Source organism: Salvelinus alpinus, chromosome 19 (assembly GCF_045679555.1).
Source record: "Salvelinus alpinus chromosome 19, SLU_Salpinus.1, whole genome shotgun sequence".
Lineage (NCBI taxonomy): Eukaryota > Metazoa > Chordata > Actinopteri > Salmoniformes > Salmonidae > Salvelinus > Salvelinus alpinus.
The window spans coordinates 28,106,559-28,131,398 of record NC_092104.1 but is presented as its reverse complement, the minus strand read 5'-3'; the positions used below and the strand labels follow the sequence as shown (position 1 = coordinate 28,131,398).

At 41.7% G+C, this 24,840-nt stretch overlaps 2 protein-coding genes across 3 annotated transcripts; one reads left to right on the top strand and one right to left on the bottom strand.

The window, feature by feature from the left end:
* Positions 1 to 1,695: 1,695 nt before the first annotated feature.
* Positions 1,696 to 12,212, bottom strand: LOC139545912 (ubiquitin recognition factor in ER-associated degradation protein 1-like). 2 transcript variants are annotated; one of them, XM_071354133.1, is made up of 12 exons: positions 12,034 to 12,212; positions 11,489 to 11,621; positions 11,232 to 11,264; positions 10,988 to 11,109; positions 4,734 to 4,864; positions 4,562 to 4,634; positions 3,214 to 3,282; positions 3,032 to 3,100; positions 2,893 to 2,943; positions 2,671 to 2,759; positions 2,459 to 2,543; positions 1,696 to 2,299 (listed from the first exon to the last, which is right to left on the bottom strand). In XM_071354133.1, exons 1-12 carry the CDS (start codon positions 12,034 to 12,036, stop codon positions 2,228 to 2,230), a joined length of 930 nt encoding a protein of 309 aa, XP_071210234.1. In that variant the 5' UTR covers positions 12,037 to 12,212; the 3' UTR covers positions 1,696 to 2,227. The 2 variants fall into 2 exon arrangements, with proteins under 2 accessions (XP_071210234.1, XP_071210233.1); XM_071354132.1 differs by having other exon boundaries at positions 1,696 to 2,296; positions 12,034 to 12,192.
* A 116-nt stretch (positions 12,213 to 12,328) lies between these two features.
* Positions 12,329 to 23,597, top strand: cdc45 (CDC45 cell division cycle 45 homolog (S. cerevisiae)). The gene is made up of 18 exons (XM_071354131.1): positions 12,329 to 12,543; positions 12,760 to 12,819; positions 12,927 to 13,019; positions 13,136 to 13,273; positions 14,242 to 14,391; positions 14,941 to 14,999; positions 15,547 to 15,595; positions 17,129 to 17,190; positions 17,296 to 17,346; positions 17,489 to 17,608; positions 18,113 to 18,244; positions 18,471 to 18,569; positions 19,099 to 19,260; positions 20,656 to 20,794; positions 21,761 to 21,844; positions 22,003 to 22,121; positions 22,247 to 22,323; positions 22,597 to 23,597. Exons 1-18 carry the CDS (start codon positions 12,493 to 12,495, stop codon positions 22,659 to 22,661), a joined length of 1,710 nt encoding a protein of 569 aa, XP_071210232.1. The 5' UTR covers positions 12,329 to 12,492; the 3' UTR covers positions 22,662 to 23,597.
* The last annotated feature ends 1,243 nt before the right edge of the window (positions 23,598 to 24,840 follow it).

Genomic DNA, 24,840 nt, shown 5'->3' with positions numbered 1-24,840 from the left:
TCTGTAGTGACGCCTCTAGCACCGAGATACAGTGCCTTAGACCGCTGCGCCACTTTGGAACCTACATTCCCCTGCCCTGATCACAGTAGCGGAAAATAAAATAAAGACGCCCTTCCCCTCTGCTCTCAAAACAATGAGCTCTGTAGCGGGTAGAGCGTCACATTGACACAACGCTGATGGCAAAGCAACGTGAAGCTTATAGTAGAGCTGAAGTGTAACGCCGTATTCAAAACAACTGGGAACTCGGAAATCTCCAACTTCCGAGCGTTGAAGAAAACTGGTAACTAGAAGAAGAAAAAAAAAGCTCAGACTGGGAAAAATCGTCTTGAATTGTCATCCAACTCGGAATTCCAAGAGCTCTGACTTTCTGACCTGAAGATCACTGAAGCCATAATTTTACCAAATTTTTTCCCAAGTTCCCAGTTGTCTTGAAAGCACCATTAGCCTACATTCTCCTGCCCTGATCAGTCAAGTCAACACATATGGCCTATATTTTATAGTAAGAATGAATATAATAGAACAAAATATAAATAATATTTTTCCCACACAACTTGAGTGTCATTAACATGTGGAACTGCTGTCATAACAAAACAGTTGTATTTTGGAACAGAGCCCATGTGCTCATTTCTTTTTGAGGTAGAAGCATTAGAATCTGCTCTTCCAGATAATTTAAAAACATCTGACCTGGATGAACCTCTGTAGGAGCATTTCATAAAGTAGCTTTTTTGATCCACCTTGGATGTGATCACATTACACACACATTCGCTTCTCAACCTACTAGCCATTTGTAGTTTAAGTTAGAAACATGTGCACACTAACCCATCATGTATTCACTAAATATAGAGGGCTTTTAAATATTTCTTTGGCAAAGTCAAGAATAATTTTTTTTTAAAGTGTGCATTCCAGTGGAGGATGACTCATAAAAATGTCTGGAATTGTGTAAATGGAATGGCATCAAGCACATAGAAACCATGTGTTTGATACCATTCCACTAATTCCGCTCCAGACATTACCACGAGCACTTTCTCCCCAATTAAGGTGCCACCTACCTCCTGTAGTGCATTCCCCCACACCAAATGCCAAAGCATTTCTGTGACAATAGACAAGAACTCAAAGACAGAACTACATGCATTTAAATGGAGAGAATAAATGCATAAAAAGCATTTCTGTAAAGCTTTGTGATTGACAAGAAAAAGTTTGACGGACAACAGAATGTTCATGACTTAATATGTGCCAAAGACTAAGATGAAAGGCAACATTTATACTCAGGACTTTTAAATACATTACTGCAATCATAACTAGATCGGTTGGTGGAGATAAAAGTACAGGCTTTGTTGCCGGCAATACCAGTCAGATACAAAGAAAAGGCATCAAAAAGTTGGCGTTTTTCAGTCATGTAAAATGTCCAATGATTTCTCTGTATTGTTCTATCCTAGTCCATACTGTGAGACTGCCTCCAACCTCACCAACCAACCATGCAGCTCAGACTCATAAATCCCTAAATTATTCACATTTATTTTCAAGTTGTTCTTGTATCCCTTTACTGTGTTTTATTCTTGAATCCGCACACTTATGAATTACAATATGTACCTATTTCAATACCTACTGATACACTTTAACATTAGGCTCTATAAACCAATATAATGGACGCATCATTCCACACACAAATTATTTTAAGACAAAAATAAACAGATCTATACAGAGTGCACTTTATTCAAAACACTGTACTTTATTTCAGAGTGTTGATAAATAAACAAAGGAAATAGCATTTATCTACCACACTCATCACTCAGTTCGAGTCCAACAGGTTCCAATGTCAGAGGAGCGTTTCCAAATTAATTTGATACATATTCCAAGAAAAATCAAACCCACTCCAACATTAACAAAGGTCATTCTGTTGAAAGGTAGAAAATTGTTTATGATATTTATCATATTGTATTGAAAGGGTTGCTGTCTTTGAATGGGCTCATACCAGCAACCCTGGACTCTAACCACAGTCCCAATAACATTACATTTTTTTAATGTGCTTTTAACATGCTCACCATGGGCAAGACCATTACAATATGATCAAAGGAAAGTAACGCCTTGTTGATTCCTGCCAAGGGAAAGAAAAAAATGAACCCAGCTCTTAACATGACCTGCCTTTATTGGTTGCTTATGGTGGGTGTGTGAGTATGTATGTAGAGTCTGCAGTCAGTCAGTCTCTGCAGTTGAATACTGTAGTGCCTCAAAGCTTTCTGCCACCTTTCTTGCGTAGTGACTTTCCCTCGCCAGAGAAGGCGATGAATTCTGAATCCTCCTGAAAACATGCAACTAGCTTTAGCGTACATCATTCAAATCTGGCACATACAATTTGAACCATCTAAATACAGCTTTTATGCCTTCCTGGAATTTCAGTGTTTGCAAGAAAGGGATGAAGCAGTTTATGACATTTTCCTTCTTTGACCATCATACTTACATCCTCTGTTGTTTTCCTGGGCAGAGGCCTAGAGTTTCTGATGAAGGTGATCCTGCCAACCTTGTACTCATAGTTAGGAATCCCTCTGTATTGGGACAGAGAGGGGTTAAAGATTAAGATCAGAGCTGATTTCATCATAGCTGCAAATACAAAAGTGACCGGATATGGGGAAAGGGCTAGGGGTTGTTTTTGGACTGGTAATAGCTCCCAACCTTTTAATGTCACTGGGATCGATAGGGACGGGGCTGGGCTCGATGCCTTTCTTTTTGCCATCCAGACGATTGCCTGAACCAGTGAAAGCCTATAGAGAGAAGTATTCATAGACTAATTCATGGGTTGAATTGAGGACTGCATGAGCTTCGCATAAATGAAAGAGAACATGAACCATATGGGTATGAACTGAGGTAAGTAAGGAAAAAAATCCATAAACTCACTCTGAATCTCATGTCCATATCAGTCCAAGTGTTGGGGTCTCCTTCCTCCTCCTGTTGTGAGGAGTGATTAGAGTTCATCAAAACATACAGTATAAACACTGAGACCGGATTAGAAATACTCAACATGTGTTGTTCTTACTGTGGGCTCCTCTGGTGCTTTGTAACACCTCTCTGGTTCTTTGTAACCCAGCGGCGCATCAAAGTCCACCTGAGAGACAACAACAGGTATGGCTGGGTGAGGTAGAGCTATTAGGTACCATAATCTAAGTTACAGTGTTGTGTCTCCACTTATGGTATGATAGATAGTACAGAAGATCTTACATTCATATCACATTCAATGATAGACACTGCCTTGTCTGGCTTAGTCTCCATCACTCGCAGTTCATAGATCTAAAATCAGTATAGAGAAAGATAACAGGTCAGGCACAACTGTATGCCACACACAGGCTGCCGGTGTCACATTTGGGGAGGACGGGTTCATATTAATGGTTGGAACGGAATAAATGGAATGTTATCGAACACAAACACATGGTTTCCATGTGTTTGATACCATTCCAGCCATTATTATAAGCCATCCTCCCCTCAGCAGCCTACTGTGATGCCACACCTTACATTTAGAAGCAAAATTCTGGTGACAAGTCAAATTCCATTACAGTTTTGCCTTGTGCATTGTAATACAGTCATCATACAGTATATGGCCAAATGTTTGTAGACACCCATTCAAATGAGTGGATTTGGATATTTCAGCCACACCCGTTGCTGACAGGTGTATAAAATCGAGCACACATCCATGCAATCTCCATAGACAAACACTGGCAGTAGAATTACCTTACTGAAGAGCTCAATGACTTCCAACGTGGTATCATCATAGGATGCCACCTTTCCAACAAGTCAGTTCATAAAATTTCTGCCCTGCTAGAGCTGCCCCGGTCAAATGTAAGTGCTGTTATTGTGAAGTGGAAATGTCTACGAGCAACAATGACTCAAACGCGAAGTGGTATGCCACACAAGTGACTGAGGCGCATAAAACTCGCCTGTTCTCGGTTGCAACACTCACTACTGAGTCCCAATTGCCTCTGGAAGCAACGTCAGCACAAGAACTGTTCGTCGGGAGCTTCATGAAATGGGTTTCCATGGCCGAGCAGCCGCACACAAGCCTAAGATCACCATGCGCAATGACAAGCGTTGGCTGGAGTGGAGTAAAGCTCGCTGCCATTGGACTCTGGAAACACATTCTCTGGAATGCTGAATCTCACTTCGCAATCTAGCAGTTCGACGGACGAATCTGGGTTTGGTGGGTGCCAGGAGAACGCAACCTGGTCCATACAGAAATGGTTTGTCGAGATCAGTGTGGAAAAACTTGACTGGCCTGCTCAGCGCCCTGACCTCAACTCCATCAAACGCCTTTGGGATGAACTGGACCGACCGACTGTGAGCCAGCACAAACCGTCCTACATCAGTGCCGTACCTCACTAATGCTCATGGCTGAATGGATGTCCCCGCAGCAATGTTCCAACATCTAGTGGAAAGCCTTCCCAGAAGAGTGGAGGCTGTTATAGCAGGAACGGCGGGACCAACTCCATATTAATGCCCATGATTTTGGAATGAGATGTTTGACGTTTCCACATACTTTTGGCTGTGTAGTGTACCATTAACTTTAAACAGTTACCTTTTCATTGTAGTTAATTGCGACAACATCTCCTGTAGTTAAGCAGGCAAAGTTTCTCAAGGCATTTTCCAACCTATGAGACAGTGAAGTGAAATGTGAGAATCATTTGTCTATTTTTAATGACACTTAAATGTGCAGAGGTGAGTAATTAAAGGTCTATAACTGTACATACACTGCTTTGGGGTTAGTGATATCCAGGAAGTCTGGGCTCTGTGGCTGGAACTTGGAGTATGTGGCCACCATGAGGTTCACACTCTCCACCTGGACCAGGCCCCCTTCCTCCAGCAGGAGATTCTGCATCATCTACAGGGGAAACACACAGACAACCATGTCACTACAGACAACATACACACTAAAGTTCATGACCACAGAGGTGTGATGATTTTAATACAGGGCCACTGACACGGCCCGCTACCAACACCTGCGGGCTCTCCTTTACCGTGGCCAACGTGAGTAAAACATTTAAACGTGTTAACCTTGCCCAGACGGCATCCCTAGCCGCGTCCTCAGAGTATGCGCAGACCAGCTGGCTGGTGTGTTACGGACATATTCAATCAATCCTTATCCCAGGCTGCTGTTCCCACATGCGTCAAGAGGGCGCGTCATTGTTCCTGTTCCCACATGCGTCATTGTTCCTGTTCCCAAGAAAGCTAAGGTAACTGAGCTAAACGACTATTGCCCCGTAGCATTCACTTCCGTCATCATGAAGTGCTTTGAGAGACTAGTCAAGTATCATATCACCTACACCCTACCTGACACCCTAGACACACTCCAATTTGCTTACCGCCCCAATAGGTCCACAGACGATGCAATCGCAATCACACTGCCCTAACCTATCTGGACAAGAGGAATACCTACGGAAGAATGCTGTTCATTGACTACAGCTCAGCATTTAATACCATAGTACCCCCCAAACTCGTCAATAAGCTCGAGAACCTGGGTCTCAACCCCGCCCTGTGCAACTGGGTCCTGGACTTTCTGACGGCCACCCCCAGGTGGTCAGGGTAGGAAACAACATTTCCACCTCGCAGATCCTCAACACCGGGGCCCCGTAAGGGTGCATTCTCAGCCCTCTCCTGTACTCTCTGTTCACCCATGACTGCGTGGCCATGCACGCCTCCAACTCAAATCATCAAGTTTGCAGACGACACTACAGTGGTAGGCTTGATGACCAACAACGACGAGACGGCCTACAGGGAGGAGGTGAGGGCCCTTGGAGTGTGGTGTCAGGAAAATAACCTCACACTCAACGTCAACAAAACAAAGGAGATGATCGTGGACTTCAGGAAACAGCAGAGGGAGCACCCCCCTATCCACATCGAAGGGACAGTAGTGGAGAAGGTGGAAAGTTAAGTTCCTCGGCGTACACATCACGGACAAACTGAAATGTTCCACCCACACAGACAGCGTGGTGAAGAAGGCGCAACAGCGCCTCTTCAACCTCAGGAGGCTGAAGAAATTTGGCCTGTCACCGAAAACACTCGCAAACTTTTACAGATGCACAATCGAGAGCATTCTGTATCACCGCCTGGTACGGCAACTGCTCCGCCCACAACCGTAAGGCTCTCCAGAGGGTAGTGAGGTCTGCACAACGCATCACCGGGGGCAAACTACCTGCCCCCCAGGACACCTACACCACCCGATGTCACAGGAAGGCCAAAAAGATCATCAAGGACAACAACCACCCGAGCCACTGCCTGTTCACCCCGCTAACATCCAGAAGGCAAGGTCAGTACAGGTGCATCAAAGCTGGGACCGAGAGACTGAAAAACAGCTTCTATCTCAAGGCCATCAGACTGTTAAACAGCCATCACTAACATTAAGTGGCTGCTGCCAACATACTGACTCAATCTCTAGCCACTTTAATAATAATAAAATGTATGTAATAAATGTATCACATGTATCACTAGTAAACAATGCCACTTTATATAATGTTTACATACCCTACATTACTCATCTCATATGTATATACTGTACTCTATACCATCTACTGCATCTTGCCTATGCCGCATAGCCATCGCTCATCCATATATTTATATGTACATATTCTTATTCCTTCCTTTATACACACAAGTGTAAGGTAGTTGTTGTGAAATTGTTAGATATTACTGCAGTCAGAACTAGAAGCACAAGCATTTCACTACATTCGCATTAACATCTGCTAACCAGGTGTATGTGACCAATAAAATTTGATTTGATTTTAAATGTTTTGACTGTTCGAGTACTCCAATATCTTTTTCGAAAATATTTTTTGAACAAGGCCTGCATTGGGAAAAAACATGGGAACAGTGCGCAACAATGCCTAATTAATCACAACCATTACAGATAACAATTCGTAATTGCCCCATAGAGACAGTGTACAAAACATTAGGGACACCTGCTCTTTCCATGACATAGACTGACCAGGTGAAAGCTATAATCTCTTATTGATGTCACTTGTTAAATACACTTCAAATCAGTGTAGATGAAGGGGAGGACAGGTTAAAGAAGGATTTTTAAGCCTAGAGACAATTGAGACATGGATTGTGGACAGTATGCCGTCGTTGTAAATAAGAATTTGTTCTTAAAATGACTTGCCTAGTTAAATAAAGGTTCAATAAAATAAAAAATGCTCAGAAGAATTGAGGCTGTTCAGGGGGTAAAAGGGGATGCAACTCAATATTAGGCAATGCCATTTTAATATTAATTTATTGAAACCGTAATATCAACTGGTTATATTATATCATGAAACACAATCTTTAAAAATGTCAGTAACCTTAGCAGTGGCGCTTGTTTGTAGAAGCCGATGGCTGTGCACTGGCATAGCTTAGTTGTGTTAATTTAGCAGACAAGATACGCTTAATTCCCGAGCCCTTAACACGGTCAAGACACGTTATAGTAAAAAACATTATGTAATATGAACAGAATTAAACTAAATATTTTTTCCAAGTAAAAAAATAAGTTGCCAGTGCGAAGTGATGCATCACGCATCTGGAACATAGAATGAAATGTGTAATGGCTGTCTCGACCCCAAGAAGTACCAAAAGAGTGTCTGTTCAGAAAAGCAGAGAGAGTCCGGAGAGACGAGGCTTGTTCAGGGTCCCAGCCCCAGAGACACATGACCAACTGCTAGATATAGGAATTCAACCGCTACAAGCACCGTTTTTCTGTGCATCATTGGCTGTAAGTGACAAAAAAGTGATCACTACATAGTTAAAGTACTCTACCTTCGAACAATATAGCTATCTACAGCTAACTTTTGTCAATGATTTTTGGTTTGTTTATTATCCCAGTATTAATCATTACCCTCTTCATTGACTTATCGGTTAGTGTTGCACAAGTCCTACAGGCTCACATTTGTAGGCTACATTTAATAATATATTCAGTTGATCATAGTGACAATTGTAGCCTAGATCATTTATACCGTTTTTTTCCACATAACAATGAAGTAACTGATAAAGCCCATTTTATGTGGCACATACAAATGTGTTGCATAATGCATTATGACAGTCTCAGATATTAAAACCTTATTTTCCTTTTATTTAAGGTCACTGTTACAACTACTTCTAGTACAAAGTAACACTTCCTCAAGAGGTCCTCTGGAAAGAATTGGTACATGTCTTCAAGGTAATCAGCCCAGAGCAATACCAAAGTATTTGATGCAAGAACGGCGAACACCATGTGCGCCTCACAAAAGACCTCATCCAGCATCAAGGTGCCCAAGTCCAGTTTGACATTGCACAGAAATTCAGCAGGACCATAACGAGAGAAGACAGACCTCATGCAGCGATTTGATAAAGACTGAGCTGAAGCCAAAGTCTGGAAAGCACTCAATCTCAAGTAAATCTGAGGACATCAACCATATAGTAAGTGCGCTTCTTCATCAGAAGGCGTTTGCTTTGACACCTGGCAGGTTCTACCCGAGCTTCCAGAACTTCCAAATAAACCTGCTGCACAAATTGGACTATGAGGAACAAGTGTAATGGATCAGATTCAGCAACCAAACTGACCTTACACCGTGAGAAGAACAAACGGTTTGCCCGTTTGGCACACAGACAGAGGCACAAATGTTGACTGTTGATTTCAACTGTAGTGCTGAAACTCTGGAATGGAAACTGTCATCTTGAATGCCACAGTTAGAGAAGTAATTTAAGAAAGAAAAAAGACGTAATACTGAAACCAATGACAACGTAGACTGACAAAACGTGTATTTACTTTTATAACGTTACATTCTTTGTTGCATTTATTTATGTAATTATTTTCACATATTGTTACATTACAGCCTCACTCTAAAATGAATTTGAAAAAATCCTCAATCTACACACAATACCCCATAATGACAATGCAAAAACAGATTCAGAAATACATTTACAAAAGTATTTAGACCATTTACTCAGTACTTTGTTGAAGCACCTTCTTGGGTTTGATGCTACAAGCTTGGCACGCCTGTATTTGGGGAGTTTCTCCCATTCTTCTATGCAGATCCTCTCAAGCTCTGTCGGGTTGGATGGGGAGCGTCGCTGCACAGCTACTTTCAGGTCTCTCTGGAGATCGATTGGGTTCACGTCCGGGCTCTGGCTGGGCCATACAAGGACATACATGCATGTAGGACTCAAGGTCTTGAGGTGGTCCATAGTTGACTACATGACATGCTTAAAGTCTATCCCCATTCCCAGTGCTGAAGTAGCCATCACAACTCTGAGATTAGATGACTCATTTTTCAAGGCTGCGATTATGTGCAATTTTATGCCCTCGGTTGTCTCTGAGCGGTGCATGTTGAAAAGCCTGTTTTCCAGTGTGTCCTCTGCTCCTGCTGAATGCACAGATTTCTCCCCAAGGAACTGCTGAAAAACCTTGTTGTACAGCAAAGAACAGTCTTCAATTCTCTTACAGTATATGACAGTCCTTGGGGTCTCAGGCCCTGAGCAACCATGAATTATAAATGGCATCAGTAGTTCGCAAAGTAGCCGAAGCGGAAAATATACGGGGCGCAATTATTCCAAAACTGCTGCTCGTTGTTGGAACACATTTTCCTACTTCAATCAACCAGTCCATTTTGATTTAAATTTGTGATAAAACTGATGCCATTTGGCAAGGAATGTAGGTTGTGTGTCTCATCAGTTAGATACGTTTTTATAGGCATTTATTTCTGTAGGCCAAAAGGGAGCTTGCGTGCGCCCTCAGCACGCGTGTGTAGAGGGAGCGGTCGGAATGCAATTGAGTGAAAGAGACACGGAGGGGAAAGGGAATTTAGGAAGAAGAATTGTATTATTTTTTGTTGTGCCCCACAAATGCACATGTACAAATGGAACACTAGAGTCAAAGCAAATGAACGTTCGTTTTTTTAGGGGTAAGGGTGACAAAATGTCACTTGCCTGTTCAGGCAGCCACAAAGCACATTCCACCAAATAGTTTTACAGTATTTGAGAAAAAAAAGTGATCTCTGGTTAAAGATGGAGTTTTAAAGTAGTCAATTAGAGTACTCATGCCCATCCCTAACTTTAATGCACGTGACATAACATACACGGTTCCCAATTTAAAGCATCCATCCATCCAACATATACACTGCTCATGGAGTCTGTTTCTGACTGTTTGAGCAGACACATGCACATTTGTGGCCTGCTGGAGGTCATTTTGCAGGGCTCTGGCAGTGCTCCTCCTTGCACAAAGGCGGAGGTAGCGGTCCTGCTGCTGGGTTGTTGCCCTCCTACGGCCTCCTCCACATCTCCTGATGTACTGGCCTGTCTCCTGGTAGCGCCTCCATGCTCTGGACACTACGCTGACAGACACAGCAAACCTTCTTGCCACAGCTCGCATTGATGTGCCATCCTGGATGAGCTGCACTACCTGAGCCACTTGTGTGGGTTGTAGACTCCGTCTCATGCTACCACTAGAGTGAAAGCACCGCCAGCATTCAAAAGCGACCAAAACATCAGCCAGGAAGCATAGGAACTGAGAAGTGGTCTGTGGTCACCACCTGCAGAACCACTCCTTTATTGGGGGTGTCTTGCTAATTGCCTCTAATTTCCACCTGTTGTCTATTCCATTTGCACAATAGCATGTGAAATTTATTGTCAATCAGTGTTGCTTCCTAAGTGGACAGTTTGATTTCACAGAAGTGTGATTGACTTGGAGTTACATTGTGTTGTTTAAGTGTTCCCTTTATTTTTTTGAGCAGTGTATATATATATATATATATTTTGGTTGAAGTGTTCTCACTTTATTTAGACAGAAAGGAAATCAGAGGGGGAGATAGGCAAGAAGGAGAGAAACAGTGGGAAGGGTGGGGGATCAAACCCTGGTCTCTGGTGGGGAGTCTTATATATGTGACTTGTGCCAGGGAGTGTTACCACTTCTCCACAGCTCTGCAGTTAAAGCATCCTTTGATAGAAATATGGCACAAGATTTATAAAAAAATAAGTGTTGAAATAAAACAACCCTCCTCACCCAGTGTGGCAGGTAGCAAATCCCCTCATCTGCTACAAACTCCAGGACACCACAGTGTGTCATTCTGTCTGAGTTCTTGTTGGTAAGTTTGAACAACATGGGGTAGGTGATGTTAAGTCTGCCTTTGGTGGAAAAGAGTGAAGGGTAAGAAGAAGTCATCTGTTGGGTATAAAACTCAGGTTCGGAAAAATTGCATATGTAGATCATCAGAGTTTAAATCTGGATAAAGTAGGAGTATACTTACTTAGTTGGTCAAGTGCAGATGGCGGCATTATAACTATAATGAGAAAACAGAGCAATATGAGCACTGAAAAACACTTACAGAGCAGGATAAGGCTGAATTAATTGACAGTAGGATGACAGTGACTGCAATCTCTACAGTCATTTGTGTATAGGACACTGGGGAAAAGCTTAGGTGTCAAACTCTATACATTCCTGGTATAGTTATGATATATTTGAAAGTTGGCAATTTATATAATTGCCATCATATAGATTAATTACTTTTTCCTCCTTTCTCCACATCAGACCGGTCGTTGGGACCCGCCAGCATGGACACAGAGTAGCAGCGGTATTGAGTGGAGAAGCGGTTTTGGAAGGTCCGTGGCATCGGGTGGTCAAACATGTTGAAGGAAAACTGTGGCAAATATTTTGAGAAACAAAAAGTAGTTAGATCAGGTAAAAATGAGTTATTTTTAGAGTTGGTTTGACAACGTTACCCTGACTAATTTCAAATCCAACTTTTATTTCAAACATCATCATACCAACTAGTTAGCCTACTTCATGTAAAACTAGCTGACAAGTGACACCATTTAACTTTTTAAAGCTGTACGATTCACAAGTAAAGTTGCTGAGCAAGGTAACGTTAGATATTAATTTTGTCAGAATGATGGTGCATATTTCCTTTGATTTGAATGGCTAACTATTTCCTACTACCAAGCTAACAGTTAACGGCTAACGTTAGCTAGTGAATTCCGATACGATGTGGCACTGGTTACGTTTGCATTTTTCATAAACAACAGTCAAAACCAGTGTTGTCGAGTACTTACCATGATGAAAATTAGCACTCCAAACTTTATATATCAAAATGTATAGAATAAAGCTATACCAAATAGCGTATTTATTCTCCGACAAACTGCCTGCTGAAATTCCAATGTTATCTTCCGCTTAGCCGCAACGAAAGCAGGAAGTGACGGATTTCCCAGAACAAAGCATGACCACCAATCAGAATCCTAACACCAACATTCTATCCTTTGTGATTGTCTAAACGCGCTGACGCCTACCTGCATGCAATTTCTATTGGTCAGTTTTACACAAAGCCTACAAAGTGGAGTTTTATTGGCTGTTTAACATTCGGCAGCTGAAGTGCGAATTGGCGCCATTTTTCCAACAAGGACAATTTGACCATACGACAGAAAAGCTCGTGGCTGCATTGAACAATAATAAAGTACACGTAAAGTTATTTTATATTTTTCTGTTTTTATACAACCTCACGAATATATTGGAAAATGTTTATTACGGACATAAGAAAGGAATTCTACGACGTTGTTGTCAACCAGGTAAGAACTTCTAACACTACATTTAGTTTCTGTTAACTAACGCGTTATCTAACCGCAGAGAGGGGTGAAAATAGAAATACCACCGACAATTTTTCAGTCAACTAACGTTAATTATTCGCCTGCTATTTTTGCTAAATAAAATAGGATGTTAACGCTAACGTTACTTTTACAAACTTCTGTGTCTTGACTATTGATCTGTTCCTCCATTACTTTCAGAGAGTTGCCCTCCTGGTGTCATCTGATATTGATGCACTCTGCGCCTGTAAGATATTACAGGTAAGTCAAGGGCCCTATCTTTTGCTGTCAAATAAGTTAACTGATCTGCTACATGTTTGTCTAATTCACATGTTTTCTTACTGCCTCTTTCACCCCCATCTACCCAGGCACTGTTTCACTGTGACCAGGTCCAGTACACCTTGGTGCCAGTGACAGGTTGGCAAGACCTTGGTACTGCCTTCTTAGAGCACAAGGAGCAGGTAATGTGAAACACCTGTCCACACCTGAATACCCTGGAATTCACCTTAATGTGTCTAACAGGATTATGAAAACTACAAACATCCATGAAGGTGTCTGTTATTTGCTCTCATTTCAGTTCCGCTATTTTGTCCTGATCAACTGTGGGGCCAATGTTGATCTCCTGGAGACCCTTCAGCCAGAGGAAGACTCCATCTTCTTCATCTGTGACACACACAGACCTGTGGATGTAGTTAATGTCTACAATGACACCCAGGTGAGAAGTCAATGTCTATCCTAAATGACAGCCTTTTCCCTACATAGTGCAAAAGTAGCACGCTATATGGGGAATAGGGTGCCATTTAGGACATAGTCAATCAATAATTGTAATTGAGTACGCTGGTCCATCACTAGCCCAGCTTCTAGACCAGTATTCTATTCTCGGTCTAGCCTTATAAAACTAGCTCACTGTGTGACTTATTTACTAATCTTTGTCTGTGCCTGTTTGATGCTTTTCCCACGTCGGGAGGTATATCCGTGGGTGGTTCTGATTCAGAATGCATCGCCACGCTATTCCCAGGAACGAATTCAATTATTAGATGCTACCACCCCCTCCAAATCAATACCAAATATGGATTTCAGTGTTTGCGCGCACACGCTCCATTTTACTTCCTGTCTGTGTCAGCATGGTGCCCGTATTGCGAGGCTGATTAGCTAGGACACACAGGTGTGCGTGCAACGCGAGAACACAACATGGAATCCATCTTTGGTTTTGATTTGGCAGGGGGTGGTAGCATCTAACAATTGAACTTAATAGTTTCTTATGCACTGCTCGTTCATGTAAAGGATAACATTTTAAGAAGGACTGTCTACCAACTATGGATATACATTCCAACGTGGAACACGTACTGCTACATAGGTAGTCATTTGATTGCGAGTTATACATTTACATTTAAGTCATTTAGCAGACGCTCTTATCCAGAGCGACTTACAAATTGGATCTCGAATGCATTCACTATGCAATACAATTAAACCTCTTAAGTTCAATTATTAATAAAGAGGTCTAAGTTTGGGCTAGTTCTTCACAAGGGGTTACTTCACTTTGGCAGCAGTTGGGTGACTTCAGAGGAGAAAAGTCCTTTAGGATACTGCCCTTGAGATGATAATGAGCACAGAAGTTTCTGTCCAGATGAAGAGCCAGTGTCAATCAGTGTTTTGAACTCAATCTCCCACAATCCCCCCCAGGTGAAGCTGATGATAAAGCAGGATGATGACCTTGGAGTGCCCTCCTATGATGATATCTTCCGCGATGAAGAGGAGGAAGGCGGCGATGACTCTGGGAATGAGAGTGACGGAGGCTCTGAGCCTTCTGGGAAACGGAGGCGATACGATGAGGTATGCTATGCTGTAGAGCTGAGACAATAAACCAAAAATTGACACACCACACCGATCACTTATTGCAGGCATTTTGAAGATATTGTTCATTACGATAAGTAGCCTATACTAAAGAAATGTAAAGTTTGATATGAAATAAGTTTGCTAATATGGGTGATTGTTAATGGGACAATTGATGACTACAACCATCAAACTAGTAGTTTAAAGGATAATAAAATAAATGGTACATACTATTTTTATAAACTTAGCATTCTATTTGTTATCGCATCAATTAAATCCATATCTCGATAAATTGCCTTTTGTCCATATCGACCAGCTGTATTGATGCTACAAAAGTTGATGTTAAAATTATATTGATCCCATCCCACCTCTACTTAACAACCCTTTGATCCAAGGTGGATACAATATTTCTGCTTCTTATTAATGTTTATTTTGCCCATTGTAATTTGATTTGCATATGACAATGTTGATTTCCACAAAAAGTAGACGAAGCCGATCAAGTTTGCAGTGATGTATTGTTATTTATACCAACATGTTCCCATGTTTTAGGGGGAAGTGGAGAGGAGGATTGAGCGACAGAGAGCAACGAGAGAGTGGGAGGCAAGGAGGTAAAGTTTCTCTAGAGTTTTAAAGCCCCCATGCAGTCTTTTGTAATTTAATATTTAAATCATCACTGTTTGGTTAATAAATCACTGTTTATTTATTGAAAATAACTCAAATATATTTTGTATAATTTATTTCCCTGAACCCACTATGGCCCTTGAAATGCTCTGTCTGATCGAGTGGGCGTTAACAGACAAATTTGAAGATGTTTACATACACAGCCCTAATTGGCTGATAGGATGATCTAGAGCCCACCCCCTTACCCAGATGAACAGTCATTGACTCTTTATAATCAGATCACATTGTCATGATGTGGGCCAGAAGTTCCATCCCATCTGAACAGGCTGAATTTCCAGGCATAAAAAAAAAGAGGGCTCTTACACAAAAAGGGCATTAACACCGAAATTGTGAAAATTATGATATTTTGATCTCATTGTGTGGCCTTTTTAAAATAATAATAATTACAACAGGTAAATCATGTTTTTAACCACACTGCCCCGTTAAAGGTTTAAACAGTCTTATGACATTGTCTTTTGAAACGTTTCATTTCAGACGTGAGATCCTGTTTGACTATGAGCAATATGAATACCATGGGACTTCGGTGAGTATGGATTATATATTGGTTATGTTGAAACTTGCTGTCTGTGTTTGTGTGCGCACATTCATACATACATTATTCTACAATGTAGAAATTGTAAAAATTAAGAAAAACCCCTTGAATAAGTAGGCAAGTTCAAACTTTTGAACAGTTATGTGTGTGTGTGTATATGTTATATAAATAACATGGACTTTTCTAAGTGATCCCAAACTTTTTTCATTTATTTTTATTTATAAAAAATAAATCGGGGTCACTTAGAAATGTCCATGTTTTCCATGAAAACATACATGAAAGGAGTTGCAAAATGAATAGGAAATATAGTCAAGACGTTGACACGGTTATAAAAAAATATGTTTAATTGAAATAATAATTGTGTCCTTCAAACTTTGCTTTCGTCAAAGAATCCTCCATTTGCAGCAATTACGGCATTGCAGACCCGTTCTAGTTGTCAATTTGTTGAGGTAATCTGAAGAGATTTCACCCCATGCTTCCTGAAGCACCTCCCACAAGTTGGATTGATGGGCACTTCTTACGTACCATACAGTCAAGCACAGATGGCGTCAAGCACTCCTCCAGCATCTTTTCATTTTTTTAAGCTTATCACAAATGTTCTTCTTTGTGATCCAAACACCTCAATCTTAGATTCGTCTGTCCATAACACTTTTTTCCAATCTTCCTCTGTCCAGTGTCTTTATTCTTTTGCCCATCTTAATCTTTTCTTTTTATCGGCCAGTCTGAGATATGGGTTTTTCTTTGCAACTCTGCCTAGAAGGCCAGCATCCCGGAGTCGCCTCTTCATTGTTGACGTTGAGACTGGTGTTTTCCGGGTACTATTTCATGAAACTGCCAGTTGAGGACTTGTGAGGTGTCTGTTTCTCAAACTAGACACTAATGTACTTGTCCTCTTTTTCAGTTGTGCCCCGGGGCCTCCCACTCCTCTTTCTATTCTGGTTAGAGCCCGTTTGCGCTGTTTTGTGAAGGGAGTAGTACACAGCGTTGTACGAGATCTTCAGTTTCTTGGCAATTTCTCGCATAGAATGGCCTTCATTTCTCAGAACAAGAATAGATTGATGATTTTCAGAAGAAAGGTCTTTGTTTCTGGCCATTTTGAGCCTGTAATCGAACCCACAAATGCTGATGCTCCAGATACTCAACTAGTCTAAAGAAGGCCAGTTTTATTGCTTCTTTAATCAGAACCACAGTTTTCAGCTGTGCTAACATAATTGCAAAAGGGTTTTCTAATGAACAATTAGCCTTTTAAAATGCTAAACTTGGATTAGCTAACAACGTGCCATTGGAACACAGAAGTGATGGTTGCTGGTAATGGTCCTCTGTAAGTCTATGTAGATATTCCATTAAAAATCAGCCGTTTTCAGCTACAATAGTCATTTGCAACATTAACAATGTCTACACTGTATTTCTGATCAATTTTATGTTATTTTAATGGACAAAAAATGTTGCTTTTCTTTCAAAAACAAGGATATTTCTAAGTGACCCCAAACTTTTGAACGTGTGTGTGTATATGTATTTGTGCAGGCTGCAATGGTGATATTTGAGCTGGCATGGGTCCTGACTAAGGACACTAAAGATATGCTGTGGTAAGTGAATTTATCAATGTTTTTTGTAAAATTATATACATGTAATTTATTTGCATGTGCAAACTATGACACTACAATTTATATTAAACATTTGATGTTGGACAGGTGGGCCATCATTGGGCTGACTGACCAGTGGGTTCATGATAAAATCACTCAGTAAGAATATTTAACTCCAACTCTCTTCTATAACACTTCAAATCTGATGCAACATCTAGGATGCCTACAAAGTTTTTGAAAAATACAAAGCTCATGTCTTACACGAGCACTAACTTCCGTGTATTGTTCCTGTGCCTCCCAGTATGAAGTATGTAACAGACATCGCTACTCTGCAGCGCCACGTCTCACGTCACAACCACCGGAACGAGGATGAGGATAATTCTCTCTCTATCGACTGCATGAGGATCTCCTTCGAGTACGAGTATCCTTTATCTTCCAGGGGAGCTCAGACTTGTGCATGACAACTAGTTGAGACCTAACTTTTTGAGATCTTTGGTTCAGCTATTTTGTTGCTGTGGTGTTTTCTAGGGCTGTGACGATACCAGTATCGTGCCAAGGAAAGAAGACACGAGGTGGATTTAACTTTAGGAAAACAGCCCTAATGTTGGAAACAAACATAATTACGTTGTCATCCAGAGTCACATTTTGTTTATTTTCCAAGGTATAGCACACTAGTTTACGTACTGCAGGATTTAAAAGAAATTAAAAGGGAGGTTTTCATTTTTGCCCTGGTTTTGCCTCGATACTAACGAGTATCGCAATACTGGTATTGTCCCGGCCCTAGTTTTTTAATTTGGGTCCGACGTGTTATTAGTAAGCGTTGCCACATTCTTGTGGCTGTGTGTATGCTGTCCTGACTGTCACCCTCACGTCCCTCCCTGTCATGCCTTTCTCTGTGTGTTAACCCCTTGACACCCTGTCTCAGTCTGCGTCTGGCCCTGTACCAGCACTGGTCTCTGTTTGAGAGTATCTGTAACTCCTCTTACACCTCCTGCAACTTTAAGCTCTGGTCAATGCATGGCCAGAAGAAACTCCAAGAGTTCCTCGCTGACATGGGGTATGCTATCCCCAAGTTCTGACTGTCAATTAGAATAGGATCTCCATCAAATGATCACTTTAGGGACATGCGTGACTCGCTTTCTTGAATATCAATTACTAATCAATTAGTTAATGTAAGCTACAATTAGTCTGTAGCCTCTGAAGGACAAATGTCACTTCATCAAAAGTGATGGGCAGCAGTTTGTTATTTTGATTTATTGATAACAATGGATTGTGTTGTCCAGCCTGCCCCTGAAGCAGGTGAAGCAGAAGTTCAACTCCATGGACATGTCAGTCAAAGAAAACCTGCGAGAAGTTATAGAAGAATCCTCCAACAAATACGGGTAAGAGTGTTTGTCTATTGCATAAATATATCTGTAATCCCCATTATCAATCACTCTGTGTATATGATGAATAAAATATGCCCTTCTCCTAATATGCCCAATAGACTATTTTCCAGTACACGACACAATGATGTCACGCACAGATGCGCGCAACTCTTGGCAGCAGTAAGAAAGCCATTGCCATCTGCGCCCGTTGACATAGCCTAGATTCACTTTTTTATTACTCCTGAACAAAATAACTTTGGTGTTCTTATCGCATACAATGTTTTGATTCTTACTTTAACAGTCGCTAAGATTCCATTTGTTTGCGATCTTTGGAAAATAACTGTTTTGGGTACAGCAGTTGTAGTGTGAAATGCACTCATAAGCAACATGTAAATAGAGGCTTTTTTTTGCTGGCGTTCTAAATTATAAGAACTCCCACTTGTTCTGCCACTAACTTGCACGCATCGCCCTTGTGTGGCAATCTTTGTAAACACAGAAAAGGGTCTATAGCCCTCATTTAATGCTGTTTTCTCTGTCCCTTCAGTATGAAGGACATCCGTATCCAGACTTTCGGCATTCACTTTGGCTTCAAGAACCATTTCCTGGCCAGTGATATCGTGCACGCTGCTGCTGCCCTTCTGGAGAGCACTGAGAAGGACGACAGCCCCGGCGACAACTTTATCAAGGCCCTCGACTGCCTCTCCAGGTACACACACGTACATGCGCACACACACTCCCCATAAGAAAAGCCTTTGACTGCCTGTCCTGGTGGAGGAGGAGTACTGGACAATCCCAGAAAGCTGGGTTGTTCTCTTATTCCTTGTTGAGCTCATGATACAATGTATAATGATTCACAGAGAGCACAGAGTCTTGGGACCTCACGGTGCTCGCCCCATGTGTGTATTCACTCGGGATCAAACGGGAGAGGGACTAGGGTTTGGCGATATTACGATAGGAACGTTTATCGATGACGATTGACAACCTAGTGATGTGACAAATGATGGTTTAGCCCATTTGAACTTGACTGGCGCTGCGCCGTAGGCCTAAAGAACGAGGGTAGGACAGGGCAGCACACGAGTGACATTCAGAGTAATCTGCCTATTCCTGTTTGCTATAGCCTATTTCAATAAATAGCCTATGTTGTATAGGGCAGCAGAACGCAAGAGGAATGTAGGCTAGACAGAATTCCACCAAAGCAGCGCAAAATGTTCATTCAGAAAATGTTGTTTCTAGCTCTGTCGGATGCACGGACGTTAAAGCTTAAACTTATTACGTTTTATAACTGACACTCCTTGACTATATTGTCTAGCTGTTTAAAAAAAAAAACTTACGCTATATTCCCTTCTCTCCATTCAATATGAATATGACCTTTGGGCTAGGCCAGGGGTTCTCAAACTTTTTGGGGCCGGGGACCACTTTTGTGATAGCAAATTCACCAGGAACCCCGTCATTTTTCATAATTGGTTGGATTTATAAAGCACCTTTCTACCAACCAGAAGTACTCAAAGCAATTGACAAAGTAGGGGGAATCTCACCTCATCCACCACTAATGTGCGGCACCCACCAGGGTGATGCACAGCAACCATTTTCTGCCAGAACTCTCACCACACATCACCTATCAAGTGAGGAAGCCAATTAGGAATGAGGGGGATGATTAGGTGGCCATGATGGAATGGGGCCAGGTTAGGAATTTAGCCATGACACAGGGTTTAATACCCCTACACTTATGATAAGTGACATGGGATTTTTTTAATGACCACAGAGTCAGAACATCTGTTTAACGTCCTATCTGAAAGATTGCACCATACGCAGGGCAATATCCCCTTCACTGCCCTGTGGCATTGGAATCTCCTTAGACCGGAGGGAAGAGTGCCCCCTAGTCGTCGTCCCTCCCCCCAACACCACTTCCAGCAGCATCTGGTCTCCCATCCATTATGAGTACATAATCACGATAGGACAAAGGTTCGACCAACCCTAAGCGGGACCTATTTGAATTCTGTCCAATAGTAACACATTTTGGTTGCAAAAATTGCTACGGTGTGCACTAAGGAATACACCCCAGGTGTTGGAATGATCCCATCCTGTTTTCTTTTCTCTGTAGGAGTAACCTGGAGCGTCTCCATGGTGGCATTGATTTGGCTAAGAAGAAGCTGATGGCCATCCAACAGACTGTAGCCAGTTGCATCTGCACCAACCTCATACTGTCACAAGGACCCTTCCTCTACTGCTACCTCTTGGAGGTGTGTGTTATACAGTATACTGTTACCACTGTAATATCACGGTACCAAAATGTCATGATACTTATGATGGCAACATTTTAGAATACCATAGTACCACTTCATATGATACTACCAAATGTTTTGGCCCTACTGTTTAAGAAGCCGATGGCACCTGTTATAAAATGGCTATAAAGTCTATTTTACATTTTTGATAAATTCTGTAAAAAAAAAAAAGGTTTAGCAACAGCAACTAATGCCTTGTATGCTGGTCCAATAATGTCCACTTGACTTTCATGAGCATATCATGTGGCAGCAGTAATCAGCCTGGCGCATCCCCTATCAGTCCTCACTCGCCTGTTTCTCTCTGTTCGCTCTTCCTGCACATCTGTTCCTCCATCAGTTGAAACATAATGTAGTGGTGATGATGAGGGGGAATGCTGTCCCTGATCTGTTTTTTTTATCCTTACATTTGATGCATTGAAGCAACGCCTAATGTAAGCCGAAACTCTCTTTCTAGTCCTTACATTCAGTTTGGTGCATACCGGTTTTAATGTTGGGAGCAATGTGTTTGTAGGAGAGAGAGTGGTGTGTGTGTGTGCGCGTTTGAGGGAGAGAGAGTTAGTATGTGTGTTAATTGAAGAGTAAAGGTTTCATGCAGGGTTTTCCCCTTACTGCCATAATGACATGCAGATTATTATGCATGCATGTTCCTCCAGCCAAATCACAGGTAGGCCTTTGCAAATATGAGCAAATCAGCCATTCTATGCAGTGTGCAGTATACAGAAGTTGAGTAGAAATTTGAACATCAGTGAAAGTTTTTTTTGTGTAACACATGTGCATAACATTTAGAAAACAGGAACAAATGTCGTGGGATGGGGTGAACCGGACGCTAGGTCTGAATTGGCCTGGTATTGTTTGTAAAATGTTGGTATCGTGACAACACTAGTGTGTGGTATGTCCTCCCTATGACCCTCCATCTCTGTGCAGGGAACTCCTGATGTGAAGCTGTTCTCCAAACCCATGGCCTTGACCCTGCTCTGCAAGTACCTGCTCAAAGCCTTTGTACGCTCTGTGAGTAACTCAGTATTTCACTTACCCATTATCCAAGGCCCTGTCTAGCTCTATTGCCCCTGGTCTTCAATTAGTTTCAAACAAAAATGACAGTGTTTTAGATGTTTGTTTATGGTTTTTTGCATCGTTCTTGCTTGTCTGGCTGTGCCTGTACATAGACGAGGAATAAGCGATGTAAGCTGCTGCCCTTGATCATAGCTGCTCCCATGGATGTGGAGAAGAGAACTGTCATCGTTCTAGGCATCCCACCTGAGTCTGAGACATCCGACAAGAAGAAGTGAGTTCATAAGTTGTGTGCCTGTCTCTGCAAGCACTTTAATGTTCTTTATGTTTTGGGAAAAACTAAAACAAATGCTAATTTTAATCTTCCTTTTGTTCTCGCTCTCTCCCCCTCTCCAATAGTTTCTTTGGCCGTGCGTTTGAGAAAGCAGCAGAGAGCACCAGCTCCAGAACTCTCCACGACCACTTCGACACCTCTAGTAAGTAAAATGTTATTGTAAATGTATATCTTTTCCACAAGAGGGCAGGCATGTCACACTACAGATGGGCCTTGTTTAGCAGTACACTGGTTTCGTACATATATTTCAGTACTTTATTTGGCTCTCATACAGGTGCTTTCTCAAGTCATTGTTACAGCTTTAATCATTACATCATCAGGTGTTCAAAAAAACATTTCCCTCGCACCTGCTAGCCATAACAGCTCAAATTGAGCAATACAAATGCTCATACTTACCTGTGTTTTGCCTTTGCAGTCATTGAGCTAAAGATGGAGGACAGGACTAAGTTTCTGGATGCCCTCATCACCCTGCTGTCCTAAGGAGTGAGCTAACTAAGACACTGGTGTATGGATAAAGTTCCTGAAATTTATATGTGAAATCTGTAGATGCTGGAAGAGACTACATGACATTACAACTAGGTTCATGCTCAATGTGATGGAGTAATCTCTATTTTGTGCTTCACCTGTTTTGGCCAATGACGAGTATTTTCCAATGTTTCGTATTTTCAGTTCAGGACACTTTGTGATGCCTATATGTATATTGTACTGTTTCTTGTAAGTGTATTGTGAGGGTTTGTGTTTTTAATCTCATGTAAATACATTTTTCTGTTGTCTTTGTTTTTTGAATGTGTCATGTAACACATTTATTAAATGATATTTTATTGATGTATAATTATTGAAGTTACCATCTACTAAGAGAAGGAATGATACACTTGAAACATTTAGTAGTAATAGGGGTATGTAATAACATTGAACTTTGGCGCAGAATGTGATATGGACCGTAGAAACTGTATGATGGCTTAACCATCTCCCTCAGTATACTGATCTGGAGCATAGGTTAACACAGACCTTGGCCCATATAGCACAGTATAAATACAGTTTCATGGATGGGTGGGATCCAAGTCCCTCTCTGTGGGCTAATTGAGCCCCATGTCTCAAATCAGTATGAGGTCATGACCCACAGAGAAGAGGGTTCTGGGGGTGTTACAGGAAAGGCTGATCTGCTCGCCATGGTGAAAGCGAAACGTGCCAGAAGGAGCATTGCACTTACTGAGCTAGGGGAGGGGAACGGGATCCTCATAGCAGACGTGGTGTGTCTACTGTGTATATTATTTTATTGCCTTGAACACAAATGTGGATGTGTAACAATCTGACTTCCTGCTGATTGAATGTTTGGATGTACAGTATTATTGTATGTTATCAACTAACTGGAAAATGGTCAGATGAATTTGCTATAAAGATAGAGCTCATACTGTTCACTGGTCTGGTGAGAGATCTTATGATGTATAGTTCTATTGTTTACTATTTCATATCTAAACAGACCCCACCAGTTACTGGGTGGGTCCCGTTTATTTCTGAGTGATGTTATTACCTAAAGTGAGTTGATGGAGCCAAATTATTGTTTACTTTACTTGGAGTTTAGGAGATAATCTCTAGATTGTAAGAATTAGAATTTGGCCACTGGGATTTTGAACTTTGCAGCCAAAACATCCCTGGTCTGGTTAAGCTATTCCACTGTTCCTTTACATTGTGAACTTCTTATCAAGGAATGTTCTGGCATCTGATGACGTCCTGTCTGCCTTTTCACCAAAAGGCAGCATGGTTGTGCCCCATCTCAACCCCCAATATGACCCTCACCCCTAGTACCTATACCCCAACCATACAGAGGTCACAACTTTTAGATGCCAGTGAAACGTGGAGAAATTGTGAATTTCAGGCTATTATGGCGTCTGTCCCCCCCTGCTGGCATTTCTCTCAACCAAACCACTTAACCCCACCCTATTTTTCGGTCCCCTCTTTCACCTTTCCAACCCCAAGTGGTGGGGGGCCACTGGCCTTTCTGCTGCTCTGCCCCGGAGGAATGCAACACTACCCCCTGGTCATGTCACAACTACACGAACACACTCACATGTGGAAGGAGAGGGGTAGCGTGTGGGACAGAGGGTATTAGAGGGCCTCACAGTCACACATGTTGCCTTTACTCCTTGGGGTTAAGCTACTTTGTTCACAGAAGGAGCCCAGTGACTACTTTACCCAAGAGCACTGTGTGAGTGTGTGTCACTGTGTCAATACAAGTATATCTCTTTATCTATTTGTACAGTACTGGATATTTGTTAATTAGTTAGAAAGATTTAGAGATTTGAAAGTTCTAGGGAAAACATTTTCCAACTTTCTTAATTTTACTTAATAATTAACAACTGCAACATCCTTCCAAACAAATCCACTTTCAGAGTGTAGGAAATTAGTTGTGATCTCTTCTACAGGTTACTCTAATAAAAAAATGTGGTCAATAAACAATGTTACAGTGGCTGTGAAGCATTCAGGCACATACATACATACAGCATGTCTCAATGACTTCTTGCACAGTAACCCTCTTTCTATCTAAAGCCTTTTCACTTGTTTTCTTCCTCTCCCTAACAATCCCGGATTCCTGATAGGATTAGCCAGACTGGACGACCGGGAACAAAAGCCCACAGCTGACTCCCACTGTCTGACCCCT